The sequence below is a fragment of the Misgurnus anguillicaudatus genome, chromosome 9, assembly GCF_027580225.2.
Source record: "Misgurnus anguillicaudatus chromosome 9, ASM2758022v2, whole genome shotgun sequence".
NCBI classification, from domain to species: domain Eukaryota; kingdom Metazoa; phylum Chordata; class Actinopteri; order Cypriniformes; family Cobitidae; genus Misgurnus; species Misgurnus anguillicaudatus.
In genome coordinates, this window is record NC_073345.2 from 33501229 (window position 1) to 33523370 (window position 22142).

A 22142-nucleotide genomic window follows, 5' to 3' on the forward strand; every position below is an offset into this window, starting at 1 on the left:
AGTCGAGGCATAAGGGTCTTATCTAGCAAAACGATTGTCATTTTCGCCAAAAAACAGAAATTTTTATCTTGCACTATCCGTGTGACATGCCTGCGCGACCTTACTATACCTTTTTTCCGCGTCCAGTTTGTCCATGCACGCGTCGACATAGCTTTCCAAGTATAGTCATTGCGGCTACGACCGCGGACCCTCGTGATGATGAAAATGATGTCATGCGGATGCCGTGCATACGTGAACGGCCAGATTATACCTTGGGCTTTACGTAAACGCATCGGAAGGTCACGCATAATGTATGCGAAACTACTGCTCCAATGTTTACAAGTGTGGAGAAAGAGGACTATTCAGATGTTGTTGTATGTGAAATTATACTAATTTATGTCTTTGTGTCAGTTTATTGTTTAAAATGTTTCGCAAGTGTGCGTTTCACGTTACACGTGACCTTTCGATAGGGATGTCCAGATCAGGTTTTTTTGCCCTCGAGTCCGAGTCATTTGATTTTGAGTATCTGCCGATACCGAGTCCCGATCCGATACTTCTATAATACAGAAAAAAAGAATAAAGAAGAGCGCATAAACAGATCCAGGATGTTCCTTAATGTCATGCCGCACGCATTGCTGTTTCTGTGTGGAGTCAAAAGGGTCTAACTCTGTGCCAGCACAAAACTATTGATGTGTTAAAAAATAATGAGAATATAGTATATGTTCAGGGGTTAAATTGGGATTTGTTTTGGTGGGGATGCTCTGTTAGGAGGGAGGGTTTGAGGGGAAACATGTTTTATCCTGATGACAGCAAAGCCACTGGTGTGTTTCAATGACATTTTGGACCTCTGATTGGATTTTATAAGTTTCAGCTTTAAAGCTGTGCCACAGGTTGATCCAAACTTTAAAACCTGAACTTTAAATTATGCAAATCTATGAGTCTGACACCCTATATGCATTTGTTGCACATGTCATTGTGCATAATTGATCAAACTTTGAAGAAAGACTCAACCTCCTTGACTAATTCTAGGCATAAGATAGGCTACCCAAAAAAACTCAATTAACAAGAAAAACATACTGATTCAGAAATATGTCTTATAAATTAGCCATAGAGATTCCCTAGGCTGGTCAGCAGTTAGTTAAACAATCACTATAGTTAGGTCGTAATTGATTTGTATAATCAAAATACGTTATTTTATTAAACTATACAATCAGTTGTATCCAGTTATCTAGTTAACATATTGTAATAAGATGATTGACATGGCTATACATACTTTAATACTTTGTTTCTAGACTTCTAATAAGTTTTTTCGACGTGTGCACCATTCTTACCTCTATCTCTCATCTCTACAATGTGTAATGTGATCCTCCTGCGCGAATGCGTGTTCTTGAGGTTCTGAGTAAGACACGGAGCTGCGTACTGATGTAGTTTATCTGAGCACATAGTGACAAAAACGATCATCGCGTTGTTTAAATGAGTGGTAAAAACCCGGTTTTGTCGTGGGTGCAACGCATGCACGAGTGTGTGAAGCCTATGAATGAAAACACGTCATTATTCGCGTCAGTTCACATGCACCAGCGCAGCGTGTACACTGGCACGGAGCAGAGCGAGACCTTCAGTATGTGTGCCAGAGCTTAGCCTGGCCCAATTTAGGCCCTGCATATGTATCCGAGTCCTGATCGGAAGGTAACGTCCGATTCCGATCGAGTCTGAAACCACGAGATCGGGGCTGATTTCCGATCACGTGATCGGATCGGGACATCCCTACCTTTCGATGTTATTACATAATACGTTAAGTCGCGCTGGCGCATCACACGGCTAGTGCAAGACGAAAAGTTGTGGTTTAAGGAGTATTTATTTTTCTTATTTTTTGTGAAAATGATAGTGGTTTAGCTAGATAAGACACGGGGCGTAAGTGTTAAAGGATTAGTCAATTTTCTTAAAAGAAAAATCCAGATAATTTACTCACTACCATGTCATCCCAAATGTTGATGTCTTTCTTTGTTCAGTCGAGAAGAAATTATGTTTTTTGAGGAAAACATTGCAGGATTTTTCTAATTTTAATGGACTTTAATAGAGCCCAACACTTAATACTTAACTCAGCACTTAACAGTTTTTTTCAACGGAGTTTCGGGGAACTATGGGCGATCCCAATCGGGGCGTGGGGGTCTTATCTAGCGAAGAGATTGTAGTTTTTGACAAGAAAAATAAAAAATATGTACTTTTAGACCACAACTTTTCGCCTAGGTCCGGTCCAGCGCGACCTAACGTAAATGCGTAGTGACGTAGGGAGGTCACGTGTTACATATATAAAACGCACATTTGCGGACCATTGTAAACAATAAACTGACACAAAGACATTAATTAGTATCAGTTGACATACAACAACGTAGGAACGGTCCTCTTTCAACACACTTGTAAACACTGGGGCAGAGTTTCACATTCGTCCTCTGTGACCTCTTGACTTCATGACGTATTGCGTGGGGTCACGCTGGCGCATCACGACCGGATCTACACGATGAGAAGTTGTGCTTTAAAAGTGTATATTTGTTATTTTTATTGTCAAAAATGACAATCGTTTTGCTAGATAAGACCCTTATGCCTCGTTTGGGATTGTTTACAGTCCTTTTGAAACTCCGTTGAAAAAACTGTTAAGTGTTAAGTATTAAATGTTGGGCCCTATTAAAGTCCATTAAAATTAGAAAAATCCTGCAATGTTTTCCTCAAAAAACATAATTTCTTCTCGACTGAACAAAGAAAGACATCAACATTTTGGGTGGCATGGTGGTGAGTGGATTATCTGGATTTTTCTTTTAAGAAAGTGGACTAATCCTTTAACGCTTCCCATTCACTTTTAATGGGTGACGTCATGCATTGCCGAACTGAATTGTAAATCCGTTGGCGCCACGTCAGTGCCGTTGCTCGTGGCAGAAGTTGAACGTTTCTCAACTTTTCAAGCGGCGGCGCGTGCGTCCGCCAGTCAGATCGCCTTATGCAAATAACCTAGGCAGAGCCAGCCAATTACGTTTATGGGAGACCGGAGCATGTGTTGCGGCCACAGTGATTGGCTGTTGGTCATGCTTCAGACAAGCCTGCCGTCAAGCGTTAACGCTTACGTCCCGTGTGACTGTACTGTTATGCCTCGGTTGGGATCATTTAGAGCACTTTGAAGCTGTTGAGGTCCACTATATGAAGAAAAAACCTGAAATGTTTTCCTCACAAAAATGAAAGTGTAGTAATCCTTTAAAAGCTTTAAATATTAATTAAATTTAATATCTCAGATCTCATATCCAGATATTTTCCTCTTTCTTCTTCCGATCCATGCTGTGTATTTTCCTGTGTGAGTTTCCATTTGATGTGAAGTGTGTATATGTGTTTGTAGATGTGGATTTGGTTGAGTTTTGGGAGCCTGGTGTGTTTAACTACACGACTCTACTGCTCAATGAAGATCGGGGTGCGCTGTATGTGGGAGCCCGAGAGGTCATTTATCAACTCAACATGACTGATGTGTCAATCAAAAGCAACCAGGTGAGAAATAATACTGTCACACGGTGTACTGCAATGTTTTTCCTATAACACTCAGTCTGATTTTTATTCCCCTTTCCAACCGTTTCAGCTTCTGTGGAAAGTTCCAGAGTCTGACATGTCAATGTGCATTTTAAAGGGAAAATCTAAAGAGGTAAAAATTAAAACAAGATGTCCTGATGTCGTTTGACCGACTGTGGAATCTTGGTTGATATTTGATCTGAAGTTATGCCTGTATTTGCACTTTGACTTTAAACACGTGTTTGTCTTTGTGTGACAGATGGAGTGTCGAAATTACATTCGAGTTTTACAGGTTTTGGATGAAGACCATCTGTATGTTTGCGGGACTCATGCGTTTCAGCCCCTCTGTGATTATTTGGTATGTAACAGCCATCGGTTAACATCCAGCTCTTTAACATTTTAAACTTATCGGCCAGTCAGTTTGATGTGTTGATGATGTGATATGCAACACCACAAGCGAAACATTGATGATATTTCGATTACAGTATCAGTCACATCTCTTCATGTAGAAACTCCTCAGATCTTTCGTGAAACAATAGTTCAGCTACTAATTTCCTATTTCAGTAGTTTCCTCTTACCTTTGAAACCTGATTAAAGAACGGGAAGTTTGACACATCGTGCTTCATCGAAATCATCCTCTATTTCTTTTTTTAGTCACTTGGTGATTTTAGTTTAAGGAACCAAAGAGAGGACGGTCGGGGGAAATGTCCCTTTGATCCTGCACAGAGCTTCACTACTGTAATGGTCGGTAAGTTACAGTAACTTGCCGTTTTATTTCTGAACGCATCTGGAGGACATTTGATGATCGCTACATCTCTTTTTTCAGTCTGAAACACGTTATGAGATGTTTATTCTGTACTTTCAACAGACAGTGAGCTATACTCAGGAACTGCTTATAACTTTTTGGGAAGCGAGCCGATCATCTCCAGATATTCACGGTCTCAGAGTTTACTGCGAACAGAGTATTCAACGTCCTGGCTCAACGGTACACACAGAATTGTGTCACTTAACACAAGAGCCATTAACCATCAATAACACAACAAAGATAACTATGCTTGTCACAGTTATGTCACGTTACATTTATAAGTCTTGCTTATTTTAAAATACTTAATTTGCAGTTTAAAACAGCCTTCAGTCAGAACTAAACCACAAGAACTAAAAAAATCATGTATTTTTTGCATATATCTCTGTTTATATACTTACCCATGTGCTTCTGGTTCTCTGTGCAGAACCCAGTTTTGTTCATGCAGATGTGATTCGGGAGGGACAGAACAGTCCGGACGGTGACGATGATAAGATTTATTACTTCTTCACCGAGGTGTCGGTGGAATACGAGTTCTTTGGAAAACTGCTCATCCCCAGGATTGCTCGCGTGTGTAAGGTGAGATCAGTTCCTTACACCTGACCGGATGTGATATAATAAAGTGACTTTATCATCTTGTACTTGTGATGACAGTTGTTCGTGACCAGTGGTGATGTGTTTTATAAAACAAACATCACTAAGAAACAAAATACAATACAAAAAGTGTGCTCGGGGAAATAGCAAAACGTATGCTCATTTAAACTGTTTGCTAACCTCTAAACAAAACTTATTTATGTCTTATAAGATACTGAATAAAACCATCATGTATAAACAAGTGAACACAGACAAGTCGTTTCAGTTTCATGATTTGTTTTGTAAAAGGCTGGATTTACACTGCAGATCTTGATGCCAGATTACGATTTGTTGACACAATCGATATTTTTTGACAACCTGTTTAACTCATCATCTCCCCACCATTGACAACTTATCTTGTCAATTAAGAAAAACGCTTCCCTGCAAATGACGAGTTTTTATGGCAATTCATATTTCCGCTATTATCCACTAGGTGGTGCTCTCACCTAACATATAAAATACTAAAGCATCCACTGATCCAAAAAGAGTAACAACTCTGTTTATGTTTGATCATCATGCTTTTATCTCAGCTTTTTGCTCAAAATTAGGTATTTTTGAAAAAACGTACCCATATTTAAGAAGTGATAAAAAGAGAACAAACAAAGATGGGATGAATCATATTTTTGTCAGATACCGATTTGTTGACTATATCCGATTTTTTTTGACGACCTGTTTACATCATCATCTTTTAACTCTTTCCTCGCCATTGACAACTTATCTTGTCTATTAAGAAAAAAGTTTCCATGCAAATGACGTGTTTTTATGGCAATTCATATTTCCGCTATTATCCACTAGGTGGTGCTCTCACCTAACATATAAAATACTAAAGCATCCACTGATCCAAAAAGAGTAACAACTCTGTTTATGTTTGATCATCACGCTTTTATCTCAGCTTTTTGCTCAAAATTTGGTATTTTTTTTAAAAACGTACCCCTATTTAAGAAGTGATCAAAAGAGAACAAACAAAGATGGGATGAATCATATTTTTGCCAGATTTCGATTTGTTGACTATATCCGATTTTTTTTTGACGACCTGTTTACATCATCATCTTTAACTCTTTCCCCGCCATTGACAACTTAACTTTGTCTATTAAGAAAAAAGTTTCCATGCAAATGACGAGTTTTTATGGCAATTCATATTTCCGCTATTATCCACTAGGTGGTGCTCTCACCTAACATATAAAATACTAAAGCATCCACTGATCCAAAAAGAGTAACAACTCTGTTTATGTTTGATCATGACGCTTTTATTTCAGCTTTTTGCTCAAAATTTGGTATTTTTGAAAAAACGTACCCATATTTAAGAAGTGATCAAAAGAGAACAAACAAAGATGGGATGAATCATATTTTTGCCAGATACCGATTTGTTGACTATATCCGATTTTTTTTGACGACCTGTTTACATCATCATCTTTTAACTCTTTCCTCGCCATTGACAACTTATCTTGTCTATTAAGAAAAAAGTTTCCATGCAAATGACGTGTTTTTATGGCAATTCATATTTCCGCTATTATCCACTAGGTGGTGCTCTCACCTAACATATAAAATACTAAAGCATCCACTGATCCAAAAAGAGTAACAACTCTGTTTATGTTTGATCATCACGCTTTTATCTCAGCTTTTTGCTCAAAATTTGGTATTTTTTTTAAAAACGTACCCCTATTTAAGAAGTGATCAAAAGAGAACAAACAAAGATGGGATGAATCATATTTTTGCCAGATTTCGATTTGTTGACTATATCCGATTTTTTTTTTGACGACCTGTTTACATCATCATCTTTAACTCTTTCCCCGCCATTGACAACTTAACTTTGTCTATTAAGAAAAAAGTTTCCATGCAAATGACGAGTTTTTATGGCAATTCATATTTCCGCTATTATCCACTAGGTGGTGCTCTCACCTAACATATAAAATACTAAAGCATCCACTGATCCAAAAAGAGTAACAACTCTGTTTATGTTTGATCATCACGCTTTTATCTCAGCTTTTTGCTCAAAATTTGGTATTTTTTTTAAAAACGTACCCCTATTTAAGAAGTGATCAAAAGAGAACAAACAAAGATGGGATGAATCATATTTTTGCCAGATTTCGATTTGTTGACTATATCCGATTTTTTTTTGACGACCTGTTTACATCATCATCTTTAACTCTTTCCCCGCCATTGACAACTTAACTTTGTCTATTAAGAAAAAAGTTTCCATGCAAATGACGAGTTTTTATGGCAATTCATATTTCCGCTATTATCCACTAGGTGGTGCTCTCACCTAACATATAAAATACTAAAGCATCCACTGATCCAAAAAGAGTAACAACTCTGTTTATGTTTGATCATCACGCTTTTATCTCAGCTTTTTGCTCAAAATTTGGTATTTTTGAAAAAACATACCCATATTTAAGAAGTGATAAAAAGAGAATAAACAAAGATGGGATGAATCGTATTTTTGCCAGATTCCGATTTGTTGACTATATCCAATTTTTTTTGACGACCTGTTTACATCATCATCTTTAAAGGGACACTTCCCCCTTTTGCATTAAGCTTTGTATCGTTAGAACCCCAGTCATGTTTTTGAATGGTCGTGCATCATTTCCTCAGTTTCCGCTGAGACAGGAGAAATACAGATTTCAGTGTTGCACTTCCTTCTTTCAATGATGTAAAAATCATCTTTTTGCATCATTGAAAGCAGGAAGTCCAATATCTTTGTTGAGGGGATGAGACTACAAACACCCCTTTTCTCGGTCAAATAGGCACAAAATGCGAAATGTATGTTACATTTCGACTACAAATATGATGCACTGTAAAAAAAGATTAATGTTTCTATGGATGAAATGCTCCTTTAACTCTTTCCCCGCCATTGACAACTTATCTTGTCTATTAAGAAAAAAGTTTCCATGCAAATGACAAGTTTTTATGGCAATTCATATTTCCGCTATTATCCACTAGGTGGTGCTCTCACCTAACATATAAAATACTAAAGCATCCACTGATCCAAAAAGAGTAACAACTCTGTTTATGTTTGATCATCACGCTTTTATCTCAGCTTTTGCTCAAAATTTGGTATTTTTGAAAAAACGTACCCATATTAAAGAAGTGATAGAAAGAGAACAAACAAAGATGGGATGAATCATATTTTTGCCAGATTCCGATTTGTTGACTATATCCGATTTTTTTTGACGACCTGTTTACATCATCATCTTTTAACTCTTTCCTCGCCATTGACAACTTATCTTGTCTATTAAGAAAAAAGTTTCCATGCAAATGACGTGTTTTTATGGCAATTCATATTTCCGCTATTATCCACTAGGTGGTGCTCTCACCTAACATATAAAATACTAAAGCATCCACTGATCCAAAAAGAGTAACAACTCTGTTTATGTTTGATCATCACGCTTTTATCTCAGCTTTTTGCTCAAAATTTGGTATTTTTTTTAAAAACGTACCCCTATTTAAGAAGTGATCAAAAGAGAACAAACAAAGATGGGATGAATCATATTTTTGCCAGATTTCGATTTGTTGACTATATCCGATTTTTTTTTGACGACCTGTTTACATCATCATCTTTAACTCTTTCCCCGCCATTGACAACTTAACTTTGTCTATTAAGAAAAAAGTTTCCATGCAAATGACGAGTTTTTATGGCAATTCATATTTCCGCTATTATCCACTAGGTGGTGCTCTCACCTAACATATAAAATACTAAAGCATCCACTGATCCAAAAAGAGTAACAACTCTGTTTATGTTTGATCATGACGCTTTTATTTCAGCTTTTTGCTCAAAATTTGGTATTTTTGAAAAAACGTACCCATATTTAAGAAGTGATCAAAAGAGAACAAACAAAGATGGGATGAATCATATTTTTGCCAGATACCGATTTGTTGACTATATCCGATTTTTTTTGACGACCTGTTTACATCATCATCTTTTAACTCTTTCCTCGCCATTGACAACTTATCTTGTCTATTAAGAAAAAAGTTTCCATGCAAATGACGTGTTTTTATGGCAATTCATATTTCCGCTATTATCCACTAGGTGGTGCTCTCACCTAACATATAAAATACTAAAGCATCCACTGATCCAAAAAGAGTAACAACTCTGTTTATGTTTGATCATCACGCTTTTATCTCAGCTTTTTGCTCAAAATTTGGTATTTTTTTTAAAAACGTACCCCTATTTAAGAAGTGATCAAAAGAGAACAAACAAAGATGGGATGAATCATATTTTTGCCAGATTTCGATTTGTTGACTATATCCGATTTTTTTTTGACGACCTGTTTACATCATCATCTTTAACTCTTTCCCCGCCATTGACAACTTAACTTTGTCTATTAAGAAAAAAGTTTCCATGCAAATGACGAGTTTTTATGGCAATTCATATTTCCGCTATTATCCACTAGGTGGTGCTCTCACCTAACATATAAAATACTAAAGCATCCACTGATCCAAAAAGAGTAACAACTCTGTTTATGTTTGATCATCACGCTTTTATCTCAGCTTTTTGCTCAAAATTTGGTATTTTTTTTAAAAACGTACCCCTATTTAAGAAGTGATCAAAAGAGAACAAACAAAGATGGGATGAATCATATTTTTGCCAGATTTCGATTTGTTGACTATATCCGATTTTTTTTTTGACGACCTGTTTACATCATCATCTTTAACTCTTTCCCCGCCATTGACAACTTAACTTTGTCTATTAAGAAAAAAGTTTCCATGCAAATGACGAGTTTTTATGGCAATTCATATTTCCGCTATTATCCACTAGGTGGTGCTCTCACCTAACATATAAAATACTAAAGCATCCACTGATCCAAAAAGAGTAACAACTCTGTTTATGTTTGATCATCACGCTTTTATCTCAGCTTTTTGCTCAAAATTTGGTATTTTTGAAAAAACATACCCATATTTAAGAAGTGATAAAAAGAGAATAAACAAAGATGGGATGAATCGTATTTTTGCCAGATTCCGATTTGTTGACTATATCCAATTTTTTTTGACGACCTGTTTACGTCATCATCTTTAAAGGGACACTTCACCCATTTGCATTAAGCTTTGTATCGTTAGAACCCCAGTCATGTTTTTGAATGGTCGTGCATCATTTCCTCAGTTTCCGCTGAGACAGGAGAAATACAGATTTCAGTGTTGCACTTCCTTCTTTCAATGATGTAAAAATCATCTTTTTGCATCATTGAAAGCAGGAAGTCCAATATCTTTGTTGAGGGGATGAGACTACAAACACCCCTTTTCTCGGTCAAATAGGCACAAAATGCGAAATGTATGTTACATTTCGACTACAAATATGATGCACTGTAAAAAAAGATTAATGTTTCTATGGATGAAATGCTCCTTTAACTCTTTCCCCGCCATTGACAACTTATCTTGTCTATTAAGAAAAAAGTTTCCATGCAAATGACAAGTTTTTATGGCAATTCATATTTCCGCTATTATCCACTAGGTGGTGCTCTCACCTAACATATAAAATACTAAAGCATCCACTGATCCAAAAAGAGTAACAACTCTGTTTATGTTTGATCATCACGCTTTTATCTCAGCTTTTGCTCAAAATTTGGTATTTTTGAAAAAACGTACCCATATTAAAGAAGTGATAGAAAGAGAACAAACAAAGATGGGATGAATCATATTTTTGCCAGATTCCGATTTGTTGACTATATCCGATTTTTTTTGACGACCTGTTTACATCATCATCTTTAACTCTTTCCCCGCCATTGACAACTTATCTTGTGGCTATTAAGAAAAAAGTTTCCATGCAAATGACGAGTTTTTATTTCAATTCATATTTCCGCTATTATCCACTAGGTGGTGCTCTCACCTAACATATAAAATACTAAAGCATCCACTGATCCAAAAAGAGTAACAACTCTGTTTATGTTTGATCATCACGCTTTTATCTCAGCTTTTTGCTCAAAATTTGGTATTTTTGAAAAAAACTTACCCATATTTAAGAAGTGATCAAAAGAGAACAAACAAAGATGGGATGAATCATATTTTTGCCAGATTCCGATTTGTTGACTGTATCCGATTTTTTTTTGACGACCTGTTTACATCATCATCTTTAACTCTTTCCCCGCCATTGACAACTTATCTTGTCTATTAAGAAAAAAGTTTCCATGCAAATGACGAGTTTTTATGGCAATTCATATTTCCGCTATTATCCACTTGGTGGTGCTCTCACCTAACATATAAAATACTAAAGCATCCACTGATCCAAAAAGAGTAACAACTCTGTTTATGTTTGATCATCACGCTTTTATTTCAGCTTTTTGCTCAAAATTTGGTATTTTTGAAAAACGTACCCATATTTAAGAAGTGATCAAAAGAGAACAAACAAAGATGGGATGAATCATATCTTTGCCAGATTCCGATTTGTTGACTATATCCGATTTTTTTGACGACCTGTTTACGTCATCATCTTTAACTCTTTCCCCGCCATTGACAACTTATCTAGTCTATTAAGAAAAGTTTCTATGCAAATGACGAGTTTTTATGGCAATCAATATTTCTGCTATTATCCACTAGGTGGTGCTCTCACCTAACATATAAAATACTAAAGCATCCACTGATTCAAAAAGAGTAACAACTCTGTTTATGTTTGATCATCACGCTTTTATCTCAGCTTTTTGCTCAAAATTTGGTATTGTTGAAAAAACGTACCCATATTTAAGAAATGATAAAAAGAGAACAAACAAAGATGGGATGAATCATATTTTTCCCAGATTCCGATTTGTTGACTATATCCGATTTTTTTTTGACGACCTGTTTACATCATCATCTTTAACTCTTTCCCCGCCATTGACAACTTATCTTGTCTATTAAGAAAAAAGTTTCCATGCAAATGACGAGTTTTTATGGCAATTCATATTTCCGCTATTATCCACTAGGTGGTGCTCTCACCTAACATATAAAATACTAAAGCATCCACTGATCCAAAAAGAGTAACAACTCTGTTTATGTTTGATCATCACGCTTTTATCTCAGCTTTTTGCTCAAAATTTGGTATTTTTGAAAATGAGTAGACTATTCCTTTAATTATACAATATTCTAGAGCTTTATTTCTGTAACAAGACATAAAACTTTAACATTACTTCACTGAGTGAACGTCACGTGCCAGCGTTGCATTTTAAATGACGTAAGACATCTTGACATGGGGACATCTGTTCTGTCCGCTTACATTGTGAATGCGAATGCATGTATCTCCAATTTATTTCCACATATGAATGAGGCCTAAAACCGATCACAGAATATTGGAATGTATGCACTTTTTTCCTGCTTACACATCCGTGGTTTATATCTGATCAATGCCACTTCAGGTGAAAAAAGTCACTTCAAATAGCCAGTGTAAATGTGGCCCAAATGACCTATTTTATCGTTAAGCTATGAATATTCACCGATCCATAGATGAGTCCATCCTCATAACACCTCTTAATCTGTAAGGGCGATTTGGGCGGCCAGAGGACACTGCAAAAGAAGTGGACGTCATTTCTGAAGGCCAAACTTGTGTGTTCGATGCCAGAACTCAACTTCGTCTTCAACGTGGTTCATGACGTGTTTATTTTGAGAGCAGCACACTGGAGAGACAATGTCATATATGGGGTTTTTACCTCTCAGTGGTGAGTTTTAACATGTGCTTGTGTCACATGAAAATAAAACCTTTTCATACCAGATGTTGGAATTCATGCTTGGTATTTTTAGATGAAACCGATTGTTCCTGTTGGTCTAGATTCACATATGTTAGTCACGGCTCACCTGAGACTCTTATCAGATAACAGATGCAAATACCTTGTTCCTTGTTCCTCTTCTTTATTGTAGGGGTAATGTTGGCCTGTCAGCGGTGTGTGCGTATAACATGACGTCAATCGATGAGGTTTTCTCCAAAGGAAACTTCATGCAGAAGGCCACAGTGGAACAATCCCACACGAAGTGGGTGCGATTTAACGGCATCACACCCAATCCCAGACCCGGAGCGGTTAGTATCTTGTATAGACACTACTGGATTTCCATTACTTGTATTTTTTACATGCGTTCAGAATCCTTAAAACAGGGTTGGTGAGTTAGTTTTAAAAATGTAAACCAATAGTTTGTCGGCTTATGCCACACACAATCTTCAAATGTTTTAGCTGCTTTTATATACATGAAGTCTGTTAGTTTGCCAACATTTAACTGAACATAGCGTACATAACATCTACTTAAATATCAAGGGCATGTGCATTATTCACTGACCAAACCTTAGTTGATTTTGAGACGTTTTTGAGCGATTTTGTATTGCTTTTTAATCAAAGCATGGAGAGAAGATGGAGACTAATGGTTCTGTTGATGGGACACCAATACAAGTAATCTTAAAATGACCAAATATCAGACGATGATCGGTCTGTGAATTTTAAATATAGTCATGTAAACACAATTTATATATTAATGATCCACAGTGCATCAACAACCAGAATCGCATGCAAAACATCAACTCATCCCTGCAGCTGCCTGATAAGACGTTACAGTTTGTAAAGGATCACCCTTTGCTGGAGGATCCCGTGCTTCCCATCGGAAACGGACCGCGGTTCATTACTAAAGACATCAACTACACCCAGATCGCTGTGGAGAGAGTAAAGGCCCTTGACGGTAACGTCTATGATGTCATCTTCACTGGCACCGGTAAGAATGCATGTAAAAATATGTTGTATTTATAAATAGATTGTTTTTTCTGTATTGTTAGTTATGTTAGTTATGTTTTTAGACAAAGGCTTATTGCATAAGACGGTGCTGTTGGAGGGAGATGTCCACACGGTGGAGGAAATTCAACTTGTGAAGAACTCTCAGCCAATTAAAACACTTGTACTATCCAAGCATGTGGTATGATCTCAGATTTCTCTTCTGTTATACATTTGCTTGCACTTTTATCCTCTTAAGACCCAAGCTTTGGTTTGGCTTCCATTTTAGATTTTTCCAACTATTTGGGGTTAGGAAGAACCAATAGATATAATTATACAACAGTTCTTTCTGGTTCTCGAATCTGATTGGCTAAGAGCTATGCGATATTGTGCTGATAACGGCACTGTAACCGCTTCACCTTTCGTATCATTCCGCCACCTAGTGAATAGAGGTCCTAAGCAGGCTCATCTCTGAATGGAAAAACACAGACGCCCTGATCCATTACACATATACGCAAGGTATACAGTAGGTGGCAGTAATACTCCCAAGGAGTGAGCAGCCATTAAACGAAAAGAAGAAGCAGACGCCCTGTTTTGAATCACTCTACGTGTGTCTCATTATTTTACTAGCTCATAAATCAGTCTGTGAATCCCCAATCGGAAGTTTTTATTCCATCAAAGATCAGCGCTCTTGGATGTTACGTTAAAGTTAATGGGAGAAATGTCTTGTCACATCGTGTGGACACTCATGCTTTGGTTCTCATTCGTACCGAATCTCACTAAGCAAACGTTCAAACAGGCGCTATCTTTACTAATCGACTGCAGATTTAAATATAATACATATACATTCTCGACTGAACTAATCTTAAAACTACACTTTGTGACCAAGAAACGGTAATATAAAGTAACGTCCATCGAGTTGTTATGAGCTTCAAAGCAGCCGAAAGTGTGACCTGTCATTCTGGCCGCCCTCAAATCCGGGGCGGAAGAAGTAGTTCTCAAACAAAGAGGCTTTTCAAATAACTCCGTTGTTGTTTTCTTGTTTTCGTTTTTCAAACGTGTGCCGTCGAACTGTTGTATAAAAGCAATATCGCTCTCGGAGTCGTGTGATATAGCTTTATATCATCACGGCTGTGATTGCCTCCGGCACTCGGCCTACGGCCTCGTGCCTCTGGCCTAATCACAGCCGTGATGATATAGAGCTATATCACACTCCTACTCGAGCGATATTGCTTAATTAATATCAAAGTATTTTTCTTTGAACATGAAGAAGTGTAAGTGTCCACGTTTGTTTGAAAACAGGTTTTTAGTTACACAAAAATTAAGTATTATGGTGCAAACAATAAAAAATGTGATGACTATGTATGTTAAAGGAGGTTACAGTGAAAATGTCTGCGGTTTGAGACGATTGTGATGTGAAGTTTGATTGCAGCGTGCTCTTCCTCTTATTAATGTGACATTTTGAATGATTAACTATTTAAAACAATAGCATTAGCATTAGGATGATATTCAATGAGTTATTAAGCAGCAAAAAAGGAAGTTTTTATAAAGTGGAGACAGACAAACAGGCTGAGAAAGTCCGACAGGCAGGCTGTTCCCCTTTAGCAGCAAATGATCTACAATATTTTCTTTTGTTCTAGTTCTGTGTACACAAACAATTTAATTTTATTTATATAGCGCTTTTCACAATTGGTAATTGTTTCAAAGCAGCTTTACATTAATAAGTGAAAAGCACAGATGGCCCCCACAGATAGCACAACATAATACACGATAGCATAAGCAGCAGAATTTGCTGCAGCTATGAATCAACATTATAAGCGAGCGTATTACTCATGTAACATATAGAAGAGGGTGCTAAGTTAAGCCCAAGAAGGCTGCCTCCCCGGGTTGATAAACCCCCTAGGAGAAAAAAAAAACCCGGGCTTTTTAGCCGGGGAAATAAAAAAAAGTCCTAGGAGGGAAAAACCCTTGGGAAATTAAGCGGGTTCTGCCGGTGGTTGTTGGTCAGGCATCAGCTGGGCATCACGTTGAAGGACGACCAGTAGATCAGAGGTGTGCCAACTTTCACATTTACCGGAACTGGGTCTGTTTGTCTCATTGTCCTCGGGGTCGAGGACGAGACAGGGAGAGAGAAACAAAATCCTATTAGCGTAGGGGCCGTTCACAAGTAATGCAAGTATCATACAGTGATGTGGTTTAAATAAGCTTGGTTCCAGACAGGCTAACTATTGCGGCATAAGTATGTTACCCACAGTTGAGGATTTAGCAAATTGGGGGCCCAATGCGAAGGTATCTATGGTAACTAAGGGTCACCTTCCGATCTTTAAAAGAAAATGAAACATGTCGACCTGTTTGACTAAGGCCTGAAGCCCCACTGTCGTCGTTAATGCAGTTTCAGTGGCAAACGGGTCTATTCACAAGACCACAAGAAAACGCCAAAATCGCAAACACGTACACTTATTTTCTTCAGGCATGCAAGCCTCTTTTAAGCCCTCACCTTTCAGGAAAATTCGCAGTTTTGAAGCCAAAACAGGTGACCCATGTGATTCATGTAGATTCGATAAGAAATTTTTGGGGGTTGGGGGGTATGCGCGCGTTATTTGTTTACGCGCCCTTCGTCATCATCCAACATGCATCCCAGACATTTTATTTGTTCGAGTTCATGTCGCGCTGCAAAAACCGACAGGCAGGTGACATTAAAGTACCACGAGAGTGAATCGAGAAGTCATAAGGACTCTGCTTTCGAACCGCTCTCGCGCTACTGTGATGTCATCCGCCTTTCTGTGTTCTTCGTCATATGCTTCACATGCTTGTTGAAGATGCGTAGAGCGACTGCCTTCGGGACGTAAAGTCAAGTGTAATGCTGAGTTTACACCAACCGCGTTTCAGGCATCAAAATCGCGTCTACCGCGCCTAGTTTGCCGCTTGAACAGTTTGAATGCATCACGTGTATAGAGCGAAGTAGGCGCGCGGAAAAAGCAAGCATTTGACGTGCGTCAGAGGCAAAACCCGCTTCTTGTGGGAGGTGCAAGTGCTATGTGGTTGTTTGTTTGCAAGATGGCTGATGTTGATTATGCATTTATTGAGAGAGTTACCAGTTTGTATTTGGTCACCTTACTGTAGGGGGAAAATAAACGGCACAGCAGCAAGCAGGCTCCTGATTGGTTAACACGGCACGAAATTCCGCCAAAGTTCAGATTTTTCAACTCGGGCATCAGCCGCAAATTCGCGTTAACCGCAAAAAGCACAAAAAGCACCTTTTGCGCAAGCTAGAGGTGCGAATGAGGCGGAAACACGTCTTCCGCGCCGCGCCAAACGCCTCTTCCGCGCCGCGGGACCTCCAGACGCGCGTCAACGCGTCTTCACGTTGACTTAACATTGAAATCACTTGCGCTTCACGCCTCTACCGCGGTTGGTGTAAACGCAGCATAAGACACAAAACGCTGTAAAACTATCACTGTACAATTCTGAGGCGTCAATCAATTAATACACAGACTGACACTGCAAAGTGACCTGAAATATTTTTTATTGGAATGGATTGGAACGAATGATGAACATACTCCTCGCTTGTAAGTCACATTGGTCTAACGTTACTAGCCTACTGCTGTAAATACGTCATTAAAACTGCAAAATACTGCATGAAAGGTGGTTAATAAGAACATAGTGCTACTAATACTGTTAATAAGAAAGTTTGTCGTTTACAGTAACATTTAAGCGATTTTAGACTATTTGAGCGACAAAGATGCTAAAGTTTTCAAACTCAAAAGCCCACGCACTGAAACGCGAGTTTCAAAAATCACGCAAAAACACCTAATTTCTTTGGGCTTGACAGGAGATATACGCACAAACTATCTTGTAATACCACAGTCTCTGCTAGTAGTCTCATAAAAACAGTCATTTATTATAAGTGAGAAGTTGATTATGTGTCAGTGTATAGATCAGCGCTTCTCCACCGGTGTTAAAGGGACAGTACCTCTTATAAGAATTGCTTATGTTTGAGTCATTATGTTAATTACCTACAGAAGACAAAAGGAAAAGCACCTTTATAGCTTTAAAAATATCAATTTTGTTTAATTTATAGAATGAAAGTAGTGTTATATTTATTTGATACTGTTTCTCTACCTAATCAATACTTTTAAATCTTACTTTATTTGTAACTTTGTTCTTTTCTATTTTATATGCTTGTAATTTCTTGATTTGTACTTATTTTTTTCCCACATCACATGTTTGCTGATCTGAAAATAATTCAACCCATGACTCAAAAACCATAATGTCATTAATTTAACCAGTACTGTATTGTTAAATTAAGTCATTTTAAATTATATGTAGCCCTTCAGGTCCACTCTTTTCCAAGGCCAACTTAAAATTGTATGGCCTTGCGACTGATGGTCAGATTATGGCAAAATAAAATTATTGCAGATGTAAAATAGTAAGGGAATGCTACTTGTTAAAGCTTTCCACATTTATCAACCCATTTAATTAAACATGATTTCTGTTGGTCAAATGTTTGCATTTGAAATTTACAATCTAAATTGTCCGTCAGAAATAAATAATTGAAATAATGGTCATAATGCAATATTTGTCTTCTCTGTCTCCAGGCTCAGTTCTTGTACGTTGGTTCTGACTCAGGTGTGGTGCAGTCACGCACAGCGTTCTGTGAGAAATACCTGTCCTGTCAGGATTGTGTTCTGGCCCGAGACCCATACTGTGCGTGGGACACACGTTCTGCTGTATGCATGAATATTTTCCAGATTGACACTGAGAAACGGTGAGAAATGAGAAACTAGCGAGCACATTGTGACTAACAGCATGTCTGTCTCTCTGACGGGAATTTTAGTCATGATTTAGTCTCTGATATCTGTAGACACTCGCTGCGTCCGAAACCGCATACAATATGTTATTTTTGCCTACTCTATAGTATGGAAGTAGGAGGTTTCGGATGCAGCGACTCATTTTCAGCCCTTGAGTTTCATGCCTTAGACCGGCCCACTTTAGATTAAAATTATATCATTAAAGGAATAGTCTACTCATTTTCAATATTAAACTATGTTATTACCTTAACTAAGAATTGTTGATACATCCCTCTATCATCTGTGTGCATGCACGTAAGCGCTGGAGCACGCTGTGACACTTCGATAGCATTTAGCTTAGCCCCATTCATTCAATGGTACCAATCAGAGATAAAGTTAGAAGTGACCAAACACATCAACGTTTTTCCTATTTAAGACGAGTAGTTATACGAGCAAGTTTGGTGGTACAAAATAAAACGTAGCGCTTTTCCAAATGGATTTAAAAGAGGAACTATATTTTATGGCGTAATAGCACTTTTGGGAGTACTTCGACTCAGCGCAGTAACACCCTCCCTCTCCCATTATGAGAGTGAGAAGGGGAGCGGACTTTTCAGGCGAGTCGAAGTACTCCCAAAAGTGCTATTACGCCATAAAATATAGTTTCTCTTTTAAATCCGCTTAGAAAAGCGCTACGTTTTATTTTGTACCACCAAACTTGCTCGTATAACTACTCGTCTTAAATAGGAAAAACGTTGATGTGTTTGGTCACTTCTAGCTTTGTCTCTGATTGGTACCATTGAATGAATGGGGCTAAGCTAAATGCTATCGAAGCGTCGCAGCGCACTCCAGCGCTTACGTGCACGCACACAGATGATAGAGGGATGTATCAACAATTCTTAGTTAAGGTAATAACATATTTTAATATTGAAAATGAGTAGACTATTCCTTTAAGACCCTATTTTATATATAAAACAGGGTCTCAAGATTACCTGTTGGGTTGAAAAAGTTTTTTGATTTTTCAAAAGACGAAAATGACCAATTATAGACTATTCATTGTTACATCTATGATTTCGTAGATCCTTTTCTTTTTAGAGGCCCTTCGTATCAAACCGCACTCAAGTTTATTTTAAAGGTAGACATGCGGCAAGCGCACTCAAATATAGACGCATCTGAAACAAAACTCATGTTCCTAGGCAAGCGCTTTAAAAAGCAGAAGAAAGCGTTGTGTCTTTTTTTAATGCTTTTTAGATGTTAATGGACCCTAATGCAAGACTTTTCTCAATAGGTGGTCAGGACATTTGGGCATAAAGCAAATTATGCATTGTAAGTCCTCCTGATTACCGGTAGTCAATTCGGGCCTGACTGTCTCACTGGTGTATATGCCTCATAAATGTACCTGTGGTTATGTCAATGAGTCATTTCAGTTCTCAATTGTGTCTCATTTGTTAGTCTGAAATGATTAAGTTTCTCTTTGTACTTAAGGTTTAGTGGGGTTTTTTAAGATTCCCCTCTTAGTAAAAGTGAGCCTTTGATCATTTTGACGATTTTTGTCCTTTATCAATGTCTATATTTACTCGTAATTAAGTTTTGTGTGCTTGATTTTGCAGGAAGCTGATTCAAAGCCTCAAAGGGGATGCTGGGATATGTCCTTCAGGTGTGTCATGTAAAATGTCATTGTATTCAAACTTAAACTTGTATAAATACTCTTTGTACAAAGAGTCGTATCTGATGGAACAGATCGTGTGTTTGGTTTATATGTGGTCTGGGGGGGTTAGTACCAGTTTCCTGTTTTCCTCTAGCTGAAACCTAAAAAAATCAACTGACGAGAAAAGCTTTAAGAAGATTAAAGAAATGCATGTTTCGTTTAAACAAAGTAAAATTACTAGTCTTTAGAAATAGTAATGGCCAAATAAAAGCTTATGGAAATAATTGCCATATGCACAAATATTTAATATATCTAATTTACAGGGTTCCCACGGGTCCTTGAAAGTTTGTAAATCTTGGGGAAAAAATTCAAGGCCCTGGGGAGTTTTTGAAAATTTACATACATAGATACAGGTCATTGAAAGTGCTTGAATCTATTTTTTTAGATGTTTTCTGGAAAAAAATCCATATTATTCCCTGTGTAGGGTAAGATAATATTATAAAAATTCTAGACTTTTTAGGCACACGTGCTAAACTGTTCACTTTAAATGCTTATATCTTCTGTATGTGAATGTTGATTCATACCAAAATGCTTTTTTGCATAATTGTGTTTTAAACATGAAAGCGTCTCGGGTTACGTATGTAACTGTTGTTCCCTGAGAAGGGAACGAGACGCTGCGTCTCCCTTGCCATACTTCCTGCGTCCCTGTAACGCCGTCTTTGGCAATATTTCAGATAGCGATATACTTCCTGGATCTCGCGTCACCCTGTCTTTGTCATTAAGCTTCACCATTGGTTGAATTTGACATACACATTCAGACGCACTTACCCCTGCAGGCGTCCCCAAAGTTTCACCGCAGTAACGCAGCGCAAGTTCCCTCAAAAGGGAACTGTAACAATGTAGCTTAAAACGTAACACGATGTAACCTTGCTCTCACTTGAAATGTGTCCCCACATTTAGTCCTTGAATATGAGGGTATTGGACCTGAAAGGTCTTTGAATTTAAAGTTAACTACCCTGAATTTAGTAATGTTATAAAATAAAATGGATTGTAAAAATGTGATTATATTTTTGTTTTACTTCAAATGTAAACACTTATATTTAGCTTTTAATAGTAAAAATTTCAAATTGTCTTTCCCTGCCAATGACGTGTTTTTATGGCCATACAAATTTCTGTTATTATGTACTAGGTGGCGCTCTTACACAACTTATAAAACACTAAAGTATCCACTGATTTAAACAGTTAAATCTCTGTGTATGTTCAGTGTATCATCGCTCTGAATCTGATCTCTAACAAAAGTCCTTCACAAAAATGCAATTATCTCAGCTTTTTGCAAAAAAAAAAAATCTACCAAGCCCCTAGGGTGACATTGGAGTAAAAAATCAAAAAATTAATTTCATTTGCTTACGTGAAACTTTAATTATTTAAGTTTGGTTATGCGTGTGCACCTGAAACTATTGCATGCACACTTGAAACTATCGCGTGCGCAAGTGAAACGCGATAGATTCACATGCACACGCAAAAGTAAACGCAATAGGGGCTCCGTACCTTCCCTTATTTGAAAGGTGATAAAAACAAATTAAGATAGGATGTGTGTTTTTTTTAAAGCAGAGGGTCTGTTCTTTCATTTGATATTTTGTCATTTGATATGAAGAGTTTCGTTGCAAAACGAGATAACCACCGTTTTTTTAATTGTTCAGAAATCTTGTTTTTTTGGTTGTGCATTCCAATTAATTTCAATGCAACTGCAGTTGCTTTGTTTTGATTTAAACCTTCATAAAATACAGCTAAGTAGCACCATAAAACAAAATAATAACATGATAACATAATAATAAACATGTTTTGACAAAAATGTTAAAAATGGATTTATCTCGTTTTGCAACGAAACTCTTCATATAATAATAAAACAAAAACATTTTCTGGAAGGCATTAAACTTTTGTGAAAATCATAAAAAATGGTGGCGCTGGTTGGCAACTTTAAAAAAATGCAATAATATAATCATATATTGCATCGAGAAAAGAAGATTTTAATAGCAAAATAGATGTGTAAATCTTTCACAAAAATGTAAACATACTTAAGTGATGTTGAGGATAAG

General features: G+C 37.4%; 1 protein-coding gene across 6 annotated transcripts in view; it reads left to right on the forward strand.

Annotated features, from left to right (window-relative positions):
• The window catches only part of sema4d (sema domain, immunoglobulin domain (Ig), transmembrane domain (TM) and short cytoplasmic domain, (semaphorin) 4D), a 98605-nt gene that overhangs the window by 63563 nt on the left and 12900 nt on the right, over positions 1-22142 (forward strand). For all 6 annotated transcript variants that reach the window (XM_055179845.2, XM_055179848.2, XM_055179846.2 and 3 more), the window contains 12 exons: positions 3362-3507; positions 3596-3658; positions 3785-3883; positions 4180-4273; positions 4394-4510; positions 4755-4906; positions 12404-12579; positions 12779-12935; positions 13393-13615; positions 13698-13813; positions 18210-18379; positions 20009-20055. In XM_055179845.2, coding sequence (XP_055035820.2) covers positions 3362-3507; positions 3596-3658; positions 3785-3883; positions 4180-4273; positions 4394-4510; positions 4755-4906; positions 12404-12579; positions 12779-12935; positions 13393-13615; positions 13698-13813; positions 18210-18379; positions 20009-20055 — 1560 coding nt within the window. The remainder of the gene's footprint in view (positions 1-3361; positions 3508-3595; positions 3659-3784; positions 3884-4179; positions 4274-4393; positions 4511-4754; positions 4907-12403; positions 12580-12778; positions 12936-13392; positions 13616-13697; positions 13814-18209; positions 18380-20008; positions 20056-22142) is intronic.